Genomic DNA, 21,749 nt, shown 5'->3' on the forward strand with positions numbered 1-21,749 from the left:
ATACAGTTTCAACAGAATATTTTTGAGGGTCTCTACTTTTATCTCGTATTCCAGCTAAAGACACCTCTCTGAATGTTTTCCAAAACACCCTCTGAAATCGGTAAGAGTATATGTTACAGGGTTGAGGCAAAAAAAGCCAATCCCTCTTGTCTAGTAATTTGGATTTAAATCCACCTAAAATCTCTCCTGCAGAATGCTCTAGAATGGAGGACATGGCCTAACTGTCCAGATCCGGGGGAGTCTTCAGGCTGAGTCAAGCTGGGGATATGAATGTAAAATTCTACAAAACAAGATGAGCCTATGGGTTTGTGCATATCTTTCTGCCTATTATCATCATTTGTGTGATGTTATTGTCATCACACAGATTCAAGAAGGATAATGAAACTTCTGTATGCAGACACTGAGAAGAGACAAGGGATACTGTGGGTCATCGAAAATTCTACAGATTAAATAAGATTATGAGGAACAAATAAAATCTATGAAACGTATTCTTTCATTCTTTGTTTTCTTATTCCTCCATTCTGTTCTTTCCATGGCCACATGTGCTGGTGCATTCCTCTCTCTCTAGATTTTGTCCTGGTGTCCTGGGAAAGCTCTTGAAGTTACCATAGCCTCTAGGTGACTTTTTGAGTTCCTGGTCTTCTACTTTGTCCATTCCTCTGAGAATCTACAGGCTGCTTCCTAACGTGACCACTCACCAGTTCACCAGTCAGAGAGAGAAGATGCCAAAGTAAATCTCCACTGTGTGCTTTCTCGTATCCCATTTCTCTTCATTCATGGGTCTTCTTTTTCTCTTGATAGGACCAGAGGGCTGTAACCTGTTTATCTACCATCTGCCCCAGGAGTTTGGGGATGCTGAGCTGATGCAGATGTTCCTGCCTTTCGGTAATGTCATCTCCTCGAAAGTGTTTGTGGATCGGGCGACAAACCAAAGTAAATGCTTTGGTGGGTAAAGATAACAAAACAATTAGATTCATCCAGGAAAGGGCTTTCTCTGAATACTTTACCTTTCAAACTGCTTTCTTTCTGCTTAAGCTTTATGATTTCTCTCAACTTACTCCTGTCAGTACTTTCCCCCTTCCTTCTTTCTCTCCTGATTGTCTCATGCTCAAAGTGTGTGTGCTGCTTAGAGGTCAAGGTTTGGCATCTCAGCAAGATGCTGCAGACACTGGTGTGGTCAAAAAATATTCCCCTTGTAAAGGGAGATGGGGAGGGTGCAGAAAAGACTAAAGTTCCTGAAGCAAAATGCAGGGGGCTGGGCATAGGTGAAATTACAAAATCAGCAAAGGAATCATGTTGCAGGAGTATTTCTGTACCTAAGGAAAAGGAGAAACAGGTCCTGGGATTGAAGGGAAGACAGAGCTGTGGGGGCAGCTTTCTTGCATCTGTGATGCATTAGACTGCAAGGGGGTAAAGGCTGAGCACCTGCTGAGACCCTGGTCTTCTGGGGGGTGATGGCTACTTGGTAGATCACATTCAGACATGTTCTGACCTCTGGACCTGAGGCAGCACCCCAGCAGATACAGGTAGGCCAAGGTAACCCTGTGCCTGCGCTGAGAGGCTGTTCTAAGAGACTGGGTTTGAAAGCTGCACCTGGCTCACACAGCTCTGGCCTCACTGCTGGCTCCACCCCACCAGCTAGAGCAGAGAAAGAGCACCAGGCAGTGACACCCTGAGCCATACCCACACTGGGAGGGCTCAGCCAGCCAACAGCCATGGAGTGATATACGTATGGGCTCTCACTGGGATACTACCTTTTGCAAAGTTGGGCTGTTAAGGGTCCCCTTTGGCAGTGTGACAGCGTGAGGACCCTGCCACATTTGATCCCATCACACCTGGTGGACAGAGGATCTCCCACAGCCATGTGTCCACCAATGGGATCTGTAATTTTTGATTCTCTGCTGTCCTGCACCTCTTGCAGACCCTCCCTGGGGAGTGCAATAGAACAAACCATTGCTTTCTCTTCCTATTACTTGCAGCTAATCTGGATTCTGTCTCTCAGGCAAACTTCCAGAGTTAAGACTCATTGGAGTTTTCATTTGATTCTAAAACCACTCTCAATCTCCACACTATGCTTTCTTTCCATGCTGCCTTCCCCTTTCCCCTCCCAAACAGGCCACCTTCCAAATCTCCTACCTCATCCCTTGCTACTCATGGTGCATGTCAGAGAGCAGTTCAAGAGTTTTGTGCCCTTTCTCTATGCACAGTTTCTCCTGCCCATCCACAGAGGGTCTGAACAGGCTGTTTTCCCTTTTATTTGAAGGAACCCTGACTCCTGATGAGAGGAACACAGCCCTCTCAGTCACCAGGAGTCACTGGGTTGATGTACTCTCCGGGACCAGAGGAATGAAGGACAAAGAGTCTGGCATGCAGAGGCAATTGGCAAATTCAAATTAAAACTCAAAGCTATTAATTATCCCAAATAAATCCAGAACCTACCTGCTTTTTATATACAAATTACATACGTACACACACAGATATATATATATAGAGAGAGAGAGACAGAGATATATAGATATATAGATATATAGATATATATGTATAAAAGCTCATACTGAGTTGAGCAGACCAGCACAGCTCTAGGTGACACTGAAACTGATGCTCCAAGGAGATCCACAGATTAGAAATGGACCTTTGGTAGTGAAATTGTCATCAGTGTTTAGAGGAATTCTGGGCCTTGTTCTTCACATATGGAGAAGTAAATGGAGATGCCTTCTGGACAGCTATGAGCTTTATCCCCACTAAGTTCAAAGGCTTGTGGCTACAAGGGCCCATGAGGACACAACACACACCCCATTTGTGGGCAGGGATTTGCGGCTTCTTCCAAGGTACTGTGAGATCAAGGCTGAGAGTTAAGCAGGAACTGAGGGGTGTTAGCAGAATTTTTGCTTGAGTTTTACTGGGAAAAACTAAACATGAGCTTGTGTGATGAAGTGAACTCCAAAGCTAACTGTGGGATATTGAAGGCTGAAATAGGGAAGTGTCCTTTGGAAGTGTTGTCTTAAGCACACATTCAAGCAAAAGAAGGAATTAGAGATTGCTGGTGGATTTTAGTCACCTTGTATCAGCTTCTGAGACACAAATAGCTAGGTCCAGTCAGTTTGGGGTGCCAGGTGTGAAGTCCCAGTTGTCTCTGGATTTCACTTAGTTTTCCATAGAGCTGAGTGCCTGCCGTGACTGCTGGTCTCAAACAAATACATTGACTGTGCTTCAGAAGGATTGAAATAACAGAAGAACAGGTAGCTAACTATCACAGGTAGGTTACTTTGCTTTTCAAAACCTCCCACCCTCCTGACATTCAGATTTAAAGCAATGTAAAAATGTAAAAGGTGTTAGAGGAAATCAGGCCTTTCATTTGTTATTTAAGTCTACTGAAGCTGGCATTTTTGTTGAGGAAATAAATTTAAATTAAAAAAATAAATTACTTTTCCTAAAGGAAAAGAAGGGATTTTATTAACTTTGAAAGTAAGAAAATTCCTTCTTTGCTGCTTAAACATTTCCCAAAACTCAACATGTAAGAACACAGCATTTGCATTTTATTTCAATTTTTTTTATTGCAGCTAGAGCTCTCCAACTGCTAGCCTGGGGGGACAATTCTGTCTGGCCCCAGAAAGATATTCCACTATTATATGACCTTTTAAAATATATCTGCTAAGCAGATCCCAAATAAATTGCTGTAACAGAGTTTAGCCCCAGGTTGTTGAGAAATTGTCAAGAAGTCCTGCTTTAGACAAACTTTTAAAATTCTATGGAGAAAAATGTCACCATGTTTTTTTCCACAGAAACAAAAAAACTTTATTTGATGCCTTTGTCTCACTATTGAACAATCTGCAAACAGCTGGCACAATCTGAACAAGTCAGTAGAGCAGCATGTCAAAATAGAATTGTAGAAGCCTGCAAGGATGATCGGGGGTCTGGGTCACCATTCCTATGAAAATAGGCTGACAGAATTGAGGTTGTTCAGCCTGGGGAAGGAACCAGGGAAACCTGGTAGCACCTTCCAGTATTTAAAGTGGCTACAAGAGAGCTGAGATGGACTTTTTACAAAACTATGTATGGATAGGACAAGGGGGAATGGCTTTAAAGTGAAAGAGGGGAGATAAAGCTTACTATTAAGAACAAATTCTTGACTGTAAGGATGGTGAGGTCCTGGGACAGACTGGTCGGAGAAGCTGTGGATGTCCCAGATCTGGAAGTGTCCAAGGCCAGGTTGGATGAAGCTGGGAGAAACCTGGCCTGGTGGAAGGTGTGTCTGCACAGGCAAGGGTGGTTGGAATTGATGAACTCAAAGGTGCCTTCCAACCCAAACCACTCTGTGATTTTTTTTTCCTTATTATTTGGCTCTGAATTCTTGCCTGTATTTTGAACACAGATTTGTTCTTTTTGCCATTACTGGCAGGATAGTGTTGGGGCAGCTACTGGAGTGTTAGGAAGATAATGAGATCAGAAACAAATCTTTCTTCTGGTTTCTGGAGTCCATGAGCCTGCAGAGAGAACTACTAGCACCTGTACATGCTAAAGAAACCATAGTGTGGTCAGCAAGCCTCTGACATTCCCAATTTAGAAGCCACTGCCTCCTGGCTGACAAGGAGCAGTGAGGAATGCCTGCTACAGTTAACACCAACAACATACATAAAATGTTCAGAGTATGTCTGTTGTTTTCCCTAGCGAGACTGCCTGCTCTACCATGTAAGACTGCATAAGAAACAGCCCTGACTTCTCACTGAAGAAAGTAATTTAATCTGGGAGGCTTCTTTGCCTATAACTTTTCTTCTGCTGTACACATCCAGGCTAGACCCAAATCCTTCATTTTCTCTTGCAATTTTTCAAATCTCTGGCTTTTTTTTTCTCCCTTCTCAGTCCTGATGCAGCTGTAACATGGCCATCCTTGGCCTCAGCCATCCAAAATGCAGACCATCCTTGTCCTTCCCATTCACCAACATCCTGTCTATCCCCATAACCTGAGCCACCATCACCAACCATATCTGCAACCTCTTGGGTTTCTCCTCAGGCACTGTTCTGTCCCCATTCTTATACTCAGACTTAGTGATTTCACCTTCACAGCTCTTCACCGTTCTGCCCTTCTCTCTCCTCTCTCACTGGTCCTTCACTCAATGCCCAGCTGACCCCTGTAGCCTCTGCCCACACACTCCTTTTGCAACCAGCATGTTTCTCCAGCTGGGTCATGCTGCCAATTCCCAGTGGAATAGCATGTCCACAGCAGGACTCATCTCACTCAGAGAAAAATTACTCTTAGTTGGACACTCCTTGAAGACGGTGACTCCCATTCTCAGAGTGGGCTGGTCTAGGAAGACTTGCACGGAGGTAAAGTGCGCCATAGCCTGAATGTCAACATCTGCAGGAACCCAGAGTTTGTGTCAGCACTAGACAGAATTTGCACTGGGTCTCTCACATTCCCACTACGTGGGTGTGAGTTATTCTGTGTGTAGGTGTGCTAAATGTCAGAGGACGTGGATTACATCTTTGTGCTGATCTCAATGGTTCTGGTGATAATTCCCCTCTCAGTTATATAGATAGTTTAAATATGAATAGTTTGTGTACAAGACTAAAAGAGAACTCCAGGAAAACAATGCTATTAAGGCTGCTAAGGCAAGTAGGTGATGTGAGAAGGGCAACTTTTCACTCTGCCCACACATGGCTAACTCTACCTCTCTCATAGGGTGACACTGCAACACAACCCAGGAAAACTCACTGTTGTCTTATAAGACACATTTAAAGAAAGCACTTGAAGACATTACATTAGTGAAATACAGAGACAGACATATTCTAGAAAAATGTTTTAACAGAGAAGAGAGCAAACAAGACAGGTTTGGGCAGTATTAATTAGGAAGACATGTCAGAAATTAGAAAAACGAGAACACGGATGGAGAAGCAGAGGTCAAATGGTTATCCCAAAATGTCAAATAAGATGTAGATAAATTAAAGCTAGAGGAATTGCTTTACTGGAACATTTGGTTTGCTCCAGTCACCTTTTTCTGAGAGCAATACGCACCTGGATCTGCCAACTTTTTCCACACCATTGAGCAGCAGACACTGTCAGGCCAATTCTGCTTCATGTCCCTGCTTTGTCCCCTACATGTCTCCTTGGCATGTGCCTGTTCTTCATACCCATTGGTGTAGCAGCTTCAGTTTCTCCCCATGGGAGCCTCCAGAAGGCTGTGAACAACCTGTCTCATTCCCAGAGAGACACTGTGGTTTCCCTCCACTCAGCTTGACATGCTCTGACACCCCAAGTGTAAACAACCTCAAGTGCCATATGTTTTTCTCCTTTTCTGCACATTCCAGATGCACTTTCACATCAGGAAAATGTCCCAACCCTTTTTTGAAATGTCCCACCTTAAAAAAAACAAGGAACATTCTAGCTTACAAACTGCAAGAGCTTCTTAGGACCATAGGTTTATATGTCCTAAAGGAAATATCTTGCTTGACTCCTAATACAACATGAACATTGAGTTTCATTCCAGATTCCTGCAGGGAGCGCATGTGAAAGTTGCGAATGGGTCACCTCATTTAGAAAAACATCCAGTCCTCTCTAAAGATGCCAAAATAGAGAAAATAACATCATTTGATGAGGGTCTTAACAGTTAATTAAGTTTGCTGTTAAATAATTCTATTCCCAACTAAACTCCTCCTAGCTTATGAAAAGAAACTGGGGAGATGAAAAAGAAAGATTAAAAGTGAGAAAAGCAGTGAGGAATGAGAACTGAACACAAGAGGGGATGAAGCTTGAGAAAAGAGCTGAGGGAAGGGTAGAGTTTGTATCCTGTTATTAAAAACATGCTGTGGCAGTTAAATGCTGCAGTGTGGTGGCAAAAAAGGTGGAGTGGGAGAAGCAAGGCAGCAGGCAGGTCATGATGATCTACAGAGTTTCAATCTGGAAGCTGAAATAGAAAGAAGAAAGATATGTCAAGAGAGTAGGACACTGGCAAAGCTGTACAAGGCCCTGGGACAAGGGGCATTGCATATTAGGTCTAAAGTGCATTGGCAGCACTCCACAAGACATAGGAGTGGAACAAGGGACCCTGAGGCGCATTAGGAAAATATTGTTCAGCACCTGCTGACAATGTGCCTCCAATATGCCCTGCCAAATATGGCAGTTTCTCATTTAATTAAAAAACAAAATTTTAAAAGGCAACAACTCTCCTTGGGTTCATCCAGGAAATGAACAGGTGCAGAAGTATGGTGCTGTAAAGAAAAGAAATTCCAGTTGCATGTTCATCACCTGTATGGGTCAGCCTAGCTGTTAGGCTTGGGTTCCCCATCTTGGAGCAGTACACTGACTCCTTTGCAGAGGTCTTTAAGATTCATGGATAAGGAGATATTTATCAGATCAAAGGGTTTTGGGGGTTCTTTTTCTGATTCTTCTTTTGGTAAACAGGAAATTCTCACCAAATAGATGCATTATTAGAAAGGACTTGAGGCATGTACCTCTGTTTGTCACTGTTATCAGTACTATGATTAGGTCTGATTTTTTTTTCCTTTTTACTATTAACCCGATTTCAAGTTTCCTGAGGAAAGCCTCTACCTGATCCTTTCTCCATGTAGCCCTCAGAACTGTGCTGACAATACATTTTGTTCCAAGGCCCTGGAAAATCTGTTTGTCATTCCCACTTGGCTACAGCCTATAAATCAAAGCTCAAAGATCAGTGGAAGGGGCCACTTGTTTGAGTGCCAGAGTTGAGAGGAAGCAGAACTGATTTCCTAGGCACATTAAGCATGTCTGACCCCTGGTGTGTTTCAGTTCAGATCAGCAATGGTTTGTTGTGGTCCTCTCCACTCTGAAGGACCTGGCACAGCCAGAGAGCCAAGGAAGGATTCATAAAATGCATCCAGCCCATCTGGAAACTAATCCAAGGGGAGGAGGACACCCCCAGAGGGATGCTCTGAGCTCTCAGAGAGAAGGGGAAGGAGACCTAGAAGTTTAATATTTGCTACCATATTCCAAAGCAGTCAGGCTCTGAGATTTCAGGTCTGCAGAGTGAGGATAGAACTCTTCCAGCTGATAAGGAAAGAGTTATGTGAGTAAGAAAGAGAAGGAGCTGTTAATCAAGCTCGCTGCACAGCACCTCCAGCCATTGCAGTTGGTTGGGGGAGGCTTTAGGGGGAGGAGGAGGAGCGGGAGAAGTATTAGGGCTGTGAGCCACTATTCATTTACAAACTATAATTAATTTGATGTTTAGATTAATTTCTGATGCACTCTCAAAGGTGCACTGAAAGCATTTTTCCTTTATTATAATGTTGATTGCTTATTGGGGAGATAAATCTAACTGTCAGTTATGCACTGACTTACCAAAACTTTCAGACCAAGCAAGCATGTATGCATAAGGAACAGCTGTTTGCAGCTCTCCAGTTAAAGGGACAGCTCTGTCTTTTCTCAATAAGTCACTTTAAAGAAAATCTATACATTGTATACAGGGACTTCTGCTTTCTTTTGTAGCTCAACAATTTATTAGACAAGAATATGTTAGCAGAATCTATCTTCTTTTTATCTGGGTGTCCATGTGTCTATCACTATTCTACCCATCTCTCCCCACAAGTGATAAAGTCTACCCCGAATGTTTTTCTAAGTTATGGGTATGTGTGTACGTACCTACTCACATGCACACTTACACCATCACTTTAAATGTTCCTTCTCCTGGGGTAATTAGATGAAGGAACCCATTACTGCAGGGTCATTGTGGCTATTCCTTTAGTGATGTTCAAAAGGGAAATGGTCACTATCTGACTGACAGAAATAACCAGAGTTATGAGTTACCAGAGGAGGGGTTTTAGTGCTACTTTTATTCCAGTCGAAAGTTTCTGTTCAGAAGTCAGAATAATGACTCTTCCAATGGGCAGGCCCGTTTCTGAACTCAAAGCGATGTATATGCAGAGTGCAGACTTAACACATCCTACTCTTGTGAGACTGCAGACCCTCTAGAGCATTTTGTCTACCCGTGGGATCAGGGTTCATTTTTTGTTCTCCCAAAATCTCTGATGCAAGAAAAATTCAAGCTGTAGAATGGATGAATCTCTATCAGTCCATGCAGCCATCCATCCCCCCACATACCTATCTTCAACTTCTTTATATCTGCCCATTCTGTCTCATCCACTGCACAGGTCTGCTCTTCACCATCTTGAAGTTTGTTGCCGAGTTATTTACTGAGCTGTTCAATAGATCCTCACATCTTCATACTTGGCCCCAAGCCTTCCTTTCACACAATATTCGAACTCTACCATGAATATGAATTTATTTGTATTTCCTCCTCTGTTTTCCTAAGTCCCGACCCAGCAGAGCATTTGAGTGGTTCACAGAGCTAAGTAACAGCATTTTGCGGGTGCTCATGGTGTCCTCGTTTCACCAAGGGGATGATGAGGCAGAGAAATATCCAAAACAATTTATTGATCTTGGATTACTAATCTGAGCTGCCACAAGCCTGTTCAGTCTGTTTACCTGCTTTGTCTAAGAATTTAGCATAATGCAGAGCATGCTATGTTTTTGTCTGCTTCAAATGCAGCCTTTCTGCCAGTGAAATCTCAGGTCATGTACCAAGAGCAGAAGAAACCCCAGTTTTTCACTGAAAGCTAAAGAGGCTTCACACATCTGCAGAAAACACTCTGCCACAATTTTACATATATGTATTTTTAACATTTGTGTGCCATTATCTCAATTTGGGTGGGCCATGAAAAGCCACAGCTGGAACTTGCTTGCGTGTCACTCAGCAAAGACAAGGGACAGGAACACCCACTTTTGAGAGATAAGAGAGTTTAATGACATAGATTCAAGCCAATGGTGTACCACTGGCAGTCAGAACCTACCCTATTTTGTTTAATAGTAAAAAACCAGGCTAAAGGTCTTACTAAAGGAATTCTGTGATATATGATATACTTAGCATAACTGGGATGTTGTGACAGAAAAAGGGACAAACTCCAATTTTCCAAGGCAACATCTGGTTGTGCAACTACAGACCATCCTTTCTCTGCCTTATTTACTGTCTAAATTCCAGCACTTACAATAACAAGTCTGATACACTGCCATTTTCCTTGCCCTGTTATTTTACTTATTCCTGACAGTAATTAAAATAAGGATGCCATGAAAGAGAAAAATACAGAAATGTGTGATTAGAAGCAATGCCTTTATGCATATACAAAGCAATACAGAATTAAAATTTTATAGGTAACATAATTTCTTGCATTTCTTAAAATTGAGTACTTCATTTTGCAACCTTATCTTTTAAATTTATGGTTGCATGTGATGTCTTCCCTTTTCAAGTAAGTAAACCTAAATCAAAAAATCCTCAGATAAGATTAGCATCTTCAAATAATATATATCGACATATTTAAAAGCTGTCATCAGGATAACAACTTGCAGATCCCTTAAAAACAGGTGTATCATATTCTCAACTATTTCTGGTTTCATCTGTATTAAATCCCCTAAAACAATTTGGCATCAGCTCTGCTCTCCCCAGTGTTGATCTGTCATATCACACATGTATAAATATTTACTATATATATATATATATATATATATATACACACACATATATATATATATATATATAAGATATGCATAGGTATTTATATTATGCATGTACTACACATACATTTATTCAACAACAAATATAAAAGCTTGCAGACACAAGTTATTGAAAACAATGAAAATTGCTGAGCAGTTGTTTGAATTTTAGCAACCTGCTCCAATGCTTGCTGGCCTTCAAAGAGCTTTTTCTTGTATTCAGTCTGAATCTCTGCTGTTTCAGTTTATGTCCCCTGTCTCTCTCTCCCACTATGCACCCCTGTGAATCATATGTCAAATTGGAAGGGACCCATAAAGATCACAGAGTCCAACCCCCTGCTCCTCCCAGAACTACCAAAAACTAATTGTTATGGTTAAGAGCATCATCCAGATGCTCCGTGAACTCTGACAGGAAACAGATTTTCTTCATTTTGGACAACATGACCTAAAAATCTGATTGTGTTCTGATTTAAAGGTGAAATTAAATGATTCTTCTCAAGATAGGTTTCAACAGACCCTTTAAATCCTTCTCTTGAAGAGCCTTCAGAAATTGTAAAGCCTTTACCCACGTCTTTGTGCATCTTCTAACATGGCTGAACAGGTTTCAGAAGGATTGTTTGTTTTGCTAGGGTTTTTCTTCAGTTCTAATGAGAGAATTTTTGCTCCTGGGCTTTTGATTTTGATGCAAAAGACACTTTTTTTTTAGGAGTGGCTCATGTTTTTACCCCACCCCTTCAAATTAAGATCCCTCTACAAACTATCAATACACATCATGCCTTTCTCAGGTCTTTAGCTTCCCTGTTCAAAGACATTTTTAAAACCACGTTTCCAAGATATATTTCTACTCCTCGTATGTCAGTAATTAAAACACAATCCTCTTTTTCAGTCTTCTACCCAAAGGTCGATCAAGAGCTCAGATGGGTCACTGGGCAGAGGCCCCAGAGCCAGTACTAGATCAGGATTTAGTAAATCTGTGTTACGATTCAGGTCCCGCAGACTGAATGTAACTCTTCTGAATAACTGCAGACTGTTCTTCACTGAGATCTCCAAGATTCAAGCCTTTGAAGGCCACTAACGATGAACATTCTGCTGGCAGATTCACAGGAATCTATCTGCATCTCTACTATAATATGATGGTTTTTCTTTCCCATTGTTATTTTTGAAAAAAGAAGCCAGACAACCATTTCTTGTCCTTTGAGGTGGTTAAAAACATGGAGGTCTTACAATGACAGTGAAAGTACCACAAATGTAATAACTGGTTGAATGCAGAAATGTTATCTTCCAGTTAAATCATGTACAACTCTTTACTTTCTCCTCTTGCTACCCAGCCTAGGTCAGTGCCAGTTCACAGCCTCCTGGTCTAGATATTGAGAGATTTTCTCTTTTCCTTTCCTTTCCCAATGATTCACTGCATGTGAGGAGGAATGTTTTCCTGTTGAGTTCACTTTTAGTTTGGTTAGCTGGTTTTCACACAGTCGCCTCCATAGAAAGTAAAATATTCCTTCAAAAATCATGGCCAAAAACTGTTCATCACCAATTCTGGATTCTGAACAGAAACTTCCATACTGTCACACAAGAGAAGCTTCAGGCCTTTCTGACTCTGTTGGGTTGTCCCAAACTAGCCATAAAGAGGTATCAGGTGTTCATCAACCAGCAGGGAAGGGGTGGGTAGTTTTTCATCTAAGTGATGGTCAGCAAGAGCAAGATGGGAGGGTTCTGTGCATTGCTGCACCAAAAATTCATGTATTTCAGAGGCTCCCTGGGACATGAGAGGACTGCTAAAAAATAGTGACTAGCACAGTTCACAGTGCACTTTCCTGACAGGATTTCCTGGTTTGTTTGGGCATTTTCATTTTTGTTTTTTTGGATTCTTTTTCCTGATTAGTCTAGGAAGGAATTTCCTTACCTTACGTACTACAAAAGATTTTCAAGAAGGTCACTTTCTATAATACTTGTCTCTTATAGACCAAGAAGAATGACTGGTGATTTCAGCAGTTGCTTTGTTCATACATGGCTTCTTTATCAAAAAGTCACAAATTAAACAGCATCCAAGAGAGAATCAGGGAGCAAAAAAATTAGATTTAGATAAATGGATTGTGACATGGCTGGTGGGAGCTTCAATAATTATTTTCATCTGGGTTGTACTGGAAACTTCAACTAAACAAATGTAAAAATAGCCTTCTTTTTGATTCAGTAACCATCTCAGTGCATCCTTAACTGAGCATCAGCATCTGCTTGGAACTTGTCTAAGACCTGCATCATACTCATCCTTTATTTCCAGTTTCACATTGGAGAAGATCATGTATCCTCAAAAGTTTACCTGCTTTTTTTAACCATGTTCTTTCCCCCATAAACCTTATACTGTCACATGATGACATCAAATGTTTTCAAGGAAGGCACAGAATACAAGTCAAGAAGAATTCCATCCATTTCTGAGAGTATTTATGGGAATAGCTTCAGTCATACTCATCTTTCAAAAAGGACAATACTATTTATCTCATCTAGAGGTGATTCATCATTGCCTGTTTGTTCCTTATGGGGAAGATCATCATCGTCACCTGGGCTGGAACGTTATGTTTCTTATAGAACCGCAGTACTTTTTGTCCACATAGGCATGTATGTATACTCGTCCAGTACCTGGTTCATGGGATCTACAAAAATAATTGCTGAGGTCTCAATCCTTCACTTCTTCCATCAGTTCATTGGATGGCTTCAACTGCTACTTAAAAGAATGGGTAGAACCACAGTCCCTAGCATCAGACAAGCAATTGCTCATGCTTTAGAAAACCTCTGTTTAGAGTAGAAAGAGGAGTTTTAATCTTTACTCCATTCTTATGATGGAAGATCTGTTGTGGTTTTCTATATGAAATTTTTACTCTTTTTTATCTTTTTAGAAAAAGTTTGTCCTGATAATGTGCCCAGATGTATATATGAGCCAAAACCTTGAATCACAGGATCATAGAATCATTTGGAAGGGACCTTAAAGATCATTTCCTTCCAGTCCCCTGCCATGGACTGTTGTAATTCTTTAGGGGAATGGTTTCTCCTTTTGACCCCCTGGAATTTCCTCCCTTTGACCACATGGAATAACCCTCCCTACATTTCTTGACCTAATTGGCTGAGTGTCAGCGATCCTCCCAGAGTGGGAGACTAGATAAGACGCCTGTACTTCTTTTTTTCACTCTCTTGCCCCCTGGAACCCTTCGAGAATAAACGCATTGGAATAATCCTGGGGTAAGAGCCTCTTTTGAAATCTTTTGTCCTGTCCCTCTGAGATATCACTCCAAAGCCTCTCAATAGCTAGTCCTGGAGGGGGGGGACGACTGCAGGGGGATATCTCAGTGGACAGATATATATAATCTAAATTTCCCCTCTTTGAGTTTGAACCCTCAGATTGGATCTGACCATGAAGTAGTTTAAATTGTCAAAATTCTAGTCTATTCTAGAGTCTTACACTTGTGCTTTCAACATGAATCATGACTACAATTTTCCTATGCAAAAAGTCAAACACAATATAGAATATGAAAGAGAAGACTCTTAGGTGAAGTAGTCCTTCTTGGTCTTGATGACCATATTCAGGGTCAGCATCTATAGCCCTCTGCTTTCCTAGAAGACACTGCTTCTTCTACCTGGATATTTCTCCATCTGGAGATCATCCAATAGGCTATGCACAAAAACGAGGACCAGCTTCTCTGCATACTCCAGCACACACTGTTGCATTGTGGAGAGGTAGTTTTGTGCACAGGAAGACAGGAAGGCGACATAAGGAAGATACTTGTGTATTTCAAGCTACCTTCTGCACTGGGTGTTTTGACCTTTAGGGAAAGTTAATCATGCCATGTACTTTCACTCTTCATTTAATCTCCCCTTCCCATCTGTTCAGTTTCTCTCAGCTGGAAGCAAGATGAAGAACGAGTACCAGTCAGCCCTCTCAGTGCTCTGCAGCCCACACTTTGGGGCCGTTTATTATAAGGCATTAACATCAATTGTCACCTGTATCATGACTGTTACATCAATCCATCCCAGATTAGTAGGAAAGAACTGATTCTTTAAATATCTGAAATGCAGAATGAACAATAGACAGATATGCAGTATCAAAAAAGACTGTTCTGATTCTTTGGGCTGAAGTCTGAAACAACATATGCCAGGTGCCTCAGCTCACATGACAGGTTAAAACCTTCTACTTGAGTCATAGCATCCTTTTTAGAAAATCTCTTAATCAATGTTTCATGTGATAGGTGCTCCACGCCTATTGCTAAACAAGATGTTTTCCAAAATAGTTAATTAACTTCACCATTTAAAATATGCAGACTTGGTGTCTTATTTCCATTTTAAACGTGACAAGTGTCTGTTTCCAGCTAGAAGAAATAGGCAAGCTCTTCTTTTTTCCCCTATTCTAAAAGAACCCCATGTTTTGGTAGGTGTTATTTATAGGCTATGGCCAGAAGTATCTTCAACCTTCTCTTCAAGGAGCTGTGGCCACTCTCATTACTCTTTCAGACCTAGAACTACTCTTCTACTTCTGAATAAGTATTAAATTTTATTTGTTTTGTAGAACAATCACTAGAACTAAATGCAGAATTCCAGTAAGGACATTTCCTGAGCCATACTCAGAGGTAACACTACCTTGCTATTTCTAGAGGGTATTCAGCAGAGGTTAACTTCATCCCAAAACTCTACTAAGTCCTGGGACTTTGAGAATTTCAACACAGTCCTGGGAGTTCATATATTTGGCTGTTAGTATGACACCCAGCTTCTTCTCAAGAAGCACTGTTTTCTAATGAGGATTTCCTCTTTTTATGAGTAACCCACTTGCTTTTTCTCGCAGATACTTAATTTTGCATTTGATTGGATTAAAATGAACACCCTTTAACTGCATCCGGCCTACGTAGTGACCCAGACCATTTACTTCTGTCATTATTTCACCATTTTTGTATGATTGGCCAATTTTGCCAGTAATTACTTCAAATGTCTTGCAAGTAATGCTAGAGAAATTGAATAGCATAGAAATTTCAGCACACCACTAAAGAAGCCTACTAGAATCTCTGCAATTTTGTTTGTCACAACTGACAGAGTTTTTGGTGGTCTCATTTCTGGGCTGATTTCATTTTCTGTAAAGAAATGCTGTCTGAAATACTCCAGCAAAGTTGAAATACACTTTATGATAACTTACTTTATTCACTGAACTTGTAATTTCAGGCAATCAGTTTCATTTGATAGATGCTATATTCCACGAAACCATGATGATTTGTACTAATTGTGTATCTTTAAATTCTTTGCCATATTATCTCATATCAAAATTTTCATAATTTTTCTGAAACTTATGAAAGTTTGACTAAGTTTATCAGGTCACCTAGTTTACAGCCTCAAAATTTAAAATTAGATTTTTTTTTCTTTTCCTGGAACGCTTTGAAGGTTTTCTAATATTCCATAAATTTCTAAAATGAACATTAATGGTTCAGCAGATTTCTGAGCCAATTCTTTGAATATTCTGAGTTTCCAATTGTTTCATCCCGCAGATGGGAAATATTTAATACTAGTTGTTTAGCACAGTCGTCAGTTACTGACTGTTCATACATTAAGAAAATAAATGGATGGATGGATGGGGTGGATAGCTGGGTAGACAGATTTCTCTTGGACATGATTAAACAGCAGTGGAAGGTTAAATAATCCAAAAAGTCATCCAACCCTATTAGACACTGGAAAACAGCTGAAGTGTTGTGCCCTTGCTCTGCAGACACACTCCTTTATTGAGTATTCCAGTACCCATAAATCACCTTACAATACAATACCTTCCAATGCACACATACATTATAGAGCTACTTACATACAGATTGTATCCTGAAATTCTTTACAGCACTAAAAAATTGTGAGGCAGCAGCTAGTACATTGTGTAAAGAACACAGCAAGGTAAAGACCTTGCAAAGCAATTAAAGGAAAACCTCCATTCTTTGATAAGATTAATAAACACGGAGAAAAAGAAACTGAGCAGTTGTAGGAATAAAATAGATTGAAGTAGAAAGGAAGGTCTGAGGATAGGTGGGCAGATCCTGATGGGGGGAGAAGGATAGGAGCTACTGTACACCACCCTTCCCACAGGAAGTCTACTTTGATGTGAACACCTTATTGCTGCCTTCACAGCAAAAAATGCCTCCCTAGATCTCACCTTTCACTGGTCAGTAACAAAAGCAAGGAACTCATGAGCTGAGGAGACAGTTATATTAAAAAACAATTGTATCAATAACTAAATCCTTAATTACTGCTTCAGATTCTTGGAGGAAGGACTGGAGAGCAAGGTCTCTGGTCTAACCAATTACCAGCACTTTCTGCAGGTCCCTCCATTTTAGTATTTTCAGACACATTGTGTGACTCTTGGGGCTGTCCGTAGGGCCCGGAGCTGGACTCAGCGATCCTTGTGCATCCCTTCCAGCTCAGGATATTCTCTGATTTTGTGGTTGTAGTCTGGCCAAGCTCCCTTCTTACAGCCTGGCTGGAAGCACTTCAGACACAAGGAAAACAAGAGGCATGGACTTCTCCTTTGCTAGTGCCTAGGCATGGCATTTCTTCTCTTTCTCTCCCAGAGGCTGAGCTGATCCTCGCTCTTCTGTTACTCTCATTTCCCTCTAGTAAAATGAATATGGGTTGAATTTCGAAAGGAAAAAGTTCAGAGGGGCTCTCCTTAACTAGTGACTTTCATTACTGAAGGAATAAGCAGTACCAGGAAAGATCCTTCATGGCAGTCAGAAAAATATTCTGACGGCCAGAACTAGTAAAAAAAAACAAAGTCTGGCCTAAAAAGAAATAATAAGCAGCAATTTCTACTTGCTTCTGTTGCAATCTCTTGCCAAGCATATGTCTGAGATGGCAGTATCTGAAACATAGATAAAAATATTCTTAGTTTTAAGACAAGTTTAATATTCATTTCTTTGAGGTCCCTCTTTTCCGTTCCATTGCCTAAAGGCAACCTAGTTACATGAGTGGACCTGTTATAGGAACATCTGCCCGCAGTTCAGGAGTCTAGATGAAAAGCTTGCATCTGGACCTCATCTGTGGTCTTGACTCCTGATTTAAGGGAAGTTCAGCATAGTTACCATGTATTAGGCTACATGCAGAGGCTCCATACAGAGGAAAGCTTCTTCTGCCCAAAAGAGACAACATGTTTTTCCAACATGGTAGCAGATCATAAAGAGGTTGTTTTGTACATTAACCACTAATTCTCCTTGCTGGATGCAAAGCAAAACAGAAAACTCAGAAGGACCAATTAAGGATCCGTGGAAACATAACTATGTGCTCATTCAGGACTGCTCTTTGTGCACAAACTAATTCATGGACATACAGAGAAAACACGGACCATAAACAAAAAGTTTACAGTTACAAAATAGCTTTCAGATGTACTCTGACATAGATTGTGAATTCCTTTCTTTATCATCCTGGCTGATTAAAACAGAAAGACAGCCCTTAGGTAATTTCTGTTACATAAAGACATTGGTGATCATGTAATGAGTAAGGCACAAAGTTCCATCCCCACGTCACAGCACAAGAACTTTCTCTGGAAGATAGGGGGAGAAAATAAAGCAATTCCAAAATAGTACCCCAGGTACTGCCTACTCATAGTTAATACAGTCCTGTAAGAAAAGAGCAGGCCAGAAGAAGTAGTGGGCTCCAACAACAGTTTCTTTCCTGGAAGATGCTGTGCAGAATCAGAAATATTAGATGTCCTCTGTTGCTGTCCTAGCACCTCTCACCATTCTCTGCCACTTTTGATAAATCATTTATTAGAACAGCATATTTACTGGGGGGGGGACGGGGGACGGGGGGGACGGTGACCAAAAAAACCCTACAACCCACCACCAATATCCTCCCTATAAAGTACATTTATCACAAAATGCTATCCTCCTACCAACTGTCTTCAGACTAGAACATATATTTCTCTGATTATTAATTAACTGATGCACAGAAAGAGCTTCAAGCTTTTTAACCTCTCCCTTTCTCTTTTGTCCTTCAAGCATGTAGATGACAATGCAGGGGTGATGTTCAAAACACAGACAGCAACTGCAATATTGCTATCATCTTTTGAGCCCATGGGCTCAAATACTATATCCATTTAGGAGTCGAGTATTTGAGTTACTTTCCGAGTACATACATTCTGTTCCAAGTCATACCTGTTGAAATCTGTCATAGTACCATGAAGCCTGCTGACACAGCGGAGGAGAAATAAAGATGGTTAACTGCCAATATAGCATGTAACAACAACAACAAAAAAGTCAAATTTGCCAGTAGGTATTTGATCTGGGAAGAGAAATGAATATGCTGTTGTTAGCCCAACATGCTGGTCTATCTGCCTATCCCTTATCCACTGTAAAGTCTCAAATCTCAGGATAAGCCATTGCTTTTCTTCTCTTTCGAGTTCATCCAAATACCTTCAACAGTATGAAACACAAGCTACACATAAATAACAGGAAAGGGGGAGACTTGAATGCACCAGAAACTTTTGAGCATAGCAAGGCCCTTGAAAACTAAAGCAGTGAAATGAAGCTAGAGTAATTAACTGCTCTGCCCCTAGAATATGATCACAAAGAAAATACACAATTATTGGCATTTGCCTCTTTCCCCAGGTTTCGGATTGCAGTTCCTCTACCCTCAGCATCCATACTGAGGAGATTTTTATATTGCTTCAATGAATACCAGAACAACTAAGGAGAAAAAAATCTGGTCCAAATCTGTAGGCAACTAATACCAGAATCAGAGTACCACTCCCAGCTTCATTATCTGGTCTAAATGGAATATAGTGAGCAAATGCACTTCTGATCTCTCTTATTAGTCCCATTTGTTAAAATGCTGTATTATTTACAGTTTTGCACAGAATGAGGAAATGGGCTTAGAATTCCATCTCAAAAGCAAAGTGATGATAAAAACTGGTATATCTTTGTGAGCTTATCTCACTGCAAGGTTCTTGCAGAGGTACAGCTATATTAGCAGCCCAGCACAAGGGCTTATCATCCCTTCAAGATCTAGTCTTGGCAAAAGGAGAGAAATAATAATCTTCTGTCATAATAGGCAGCATTTCTGGAGGGGTTCGATTCACCAATTAATATCACTTTGGAGAGTGACCCACCCAGGGCCTGGACAGTTAACATTTTACCTTGAGATGTCACTCCTAACTATGGAACCAGTTAGATCCCACAATGGAGGTTCCTTGATTTAAGCTGGGTGCCTGCCTTCACTGCAGCCAGCACTGATCCCTGACCAGTGATTCATTTGAACACAGCTGAGGGTGTCCTGATGAAAGAGAGAAACCCTGCCCTACACTCCACTGACTGCACTGGCTGGACCTGCACTGATTACTGTCAGGGTATTTAAGTCCTAAGGTGACTTGTTTACAAATGGATGAACATGCAGGCACAATCTTGATGTGCACATGTAGTCAGTAAGAGGGACATCCCAAAAGGACCTGTTGCAAGAATAGAAATCAAAGTTCCCAGGCAAGGTATGTTCTCTAAAGACATGAGCTAAGCAACCACCCAGCTGCAGCCAACTCAGCTTTGATACTGGATTGCTGTGTGTATATCAGTAAAGTAAACATACCTGGCACTTCTCCCTAGCACTGGGGACACTGGCACAAAATGGCCTACACCCAAATTATTAAATTCTCTCACTTTCCAGAACATCATGGACACATCCAAGTTAACCACTGAGCACAGTCTGTCTTCTCTGCTAAAACTCAGACTTGGTTCAGGAATTGTTTGATGTAAAACACAAGTCAAAACAAAAACAAAAACAAAAACAAACAACTCAGCACTACAGAGTATTACATTCCAATTTCTCTGAACTTCTGTGGAACATCTACTGTTTTAGATGTAACTGATGTGTGTTGGCCAGGAATATGAGTGAACCAGATGTGATTTAAAAAAAAAAAATGGGTTTCACTACATCCTATATTCAAGGATATGAGGTATATAGACAACATATTTAAGGTTGAAGCTCAAGTAAGGCATCCCCAAGGGAGTTTCCAGAAGTATTTTAAGTCTGAACGTACTTGGGTGAAACCAGGAAGCATTTAGTTTATTCCTTCACTGAGAGTGAATCAGGATTTTGCTGATAGATTATTCAAGTAGTCAAATGTAAACTGGTCACTTACTGCCTATGAAGTGATGGCAGGAACAGATCCACTGCTATTGAATAAAACTACAGCTGATCACTCACTGTAGCTCTCCAGTTTTCTCCCTAGAACTTGATGATTGCTGTGGGGCTTGAGAGTACTTTTTGTCTCTTCATCTTCATAGCTGCAGTGTTGGTATCTCCTCATCCAGGGGGTTGACAGGCAAGCTGTGTTGAAAGTCAGTTTACTTGGAGCCTTGACTTCAAGAGGGGAGGACAAAGAAGGTACCCTATTTATTCCATGGGCCTCCCTTTGAAAACCCCATGTGCCATACTCAGTAAACCGGTTTTCTCACTTTGGGAGACTAAGACCATAGGTTTATGACCTGTCATGAAGTTACATTATTTGGCAAGGTCAGGGAGCACAGTTTAATGCAGGAGTGAGAAGGTGCCTTTGCATGCACAATTCTGTGTCTTTTTCAGATGCAAGACACCCTATGTCACCTGTGAGACTTTCTTCCAAGGAGGAACTAGACCAGAGAGGAAGGGCTGCTGAATGAATCCACAGCACAGCCCAAGGCTGTAAGCCAGGCCTGGTGCTGCTGTCAGGAGCAGGTGTATACCTGGCAGCAAACACTCAGCTTTAGCTTTTTGAGAGGCTTGCAAAAACCTGTCACTTCGTTTCAGCCTGCCTGTTGAGCAACACCAGGCTCCTAGGATTGATTTGTGCTGCCAGAGCCTTGTAGGGGTGGGTAAACAGATGGCTTTGTCTGGAGAGCAGGCTGGTACAGGCTAGTCTCACCCCAGGTTTGCACTCAGAAATGTTGCTGGCACACAGGGACATTTCTGGGAAAAGTAGCAGAGGCAATGCTTGTACAATGTGATGGCCCCCTGCCTCACTAATATCTCAGACCCCTGGTCGCTCCAGCTACAGCCATATGCAGTCTGGGAAAATGAGGCCTCTTTTTGGATCTAACATAAGAAAAATAAATAATATATATATCTATATAAAAGAAAAAAAAAAAAAGAAAAGAGAAAAAAAACCCACACACAAAAAGTCACAAACCACCAAAACCTCTCCCCAAAGCTGAATGCATTGGATGCATTGCATCCTGTGTGGTTGACCTCTATTATT

General features: G+C 41.1%; 1 protein-coding gene across 10 annotated transcripts in view; it reads left to right on the forward strand.

Moving 5' to 3' along the window:
- CELF4 (CUGBP Elav-like family member 4) overlaps positions 1-21,749 on the forward strand; it is a 698,573-nt gene that overhangs the window by 652,519 nt on the left and 24,305 nt on the right. For 6 of the 10 annotated variants that reach the window (XM_066180884.1, XM_066180885.1, XM_066180886.1 and 3 more), the window contains one exon: positions 802-945. In XM_066180884.1, the coding sequence (XP_066036981.1) occupies positions 802-945 (144 nt within the window). The remainder of the gene's footprint in view (positions 1-801; positions 946-21,749) is intronic. The other 4 variants (XM_066180891.1, XM_066180893.1, XM_066180892.1 and 1 more) reach the window with 1 other exon arrangement.

The sequence above is a fragment of the Chamaea fasciata genome, unplaced genomic scaffold (genome assembly GCF_029207755.1).
Source record: "Chamaea fasciata isolate MVZ Bird 193981 ecotype frontalis unplaced genomic scaffold, bChaFas1.0.hap1 SCAF_4, whole genome shotgun sequence".
In the NCBI taxonomy this organism is placed as follows: domain Eukaryota; kingdom Metazoa; phylum Chordata; class Aves; order Passeriformes; family Sylviidae; genus Chamaea; species Chamaea fasciata.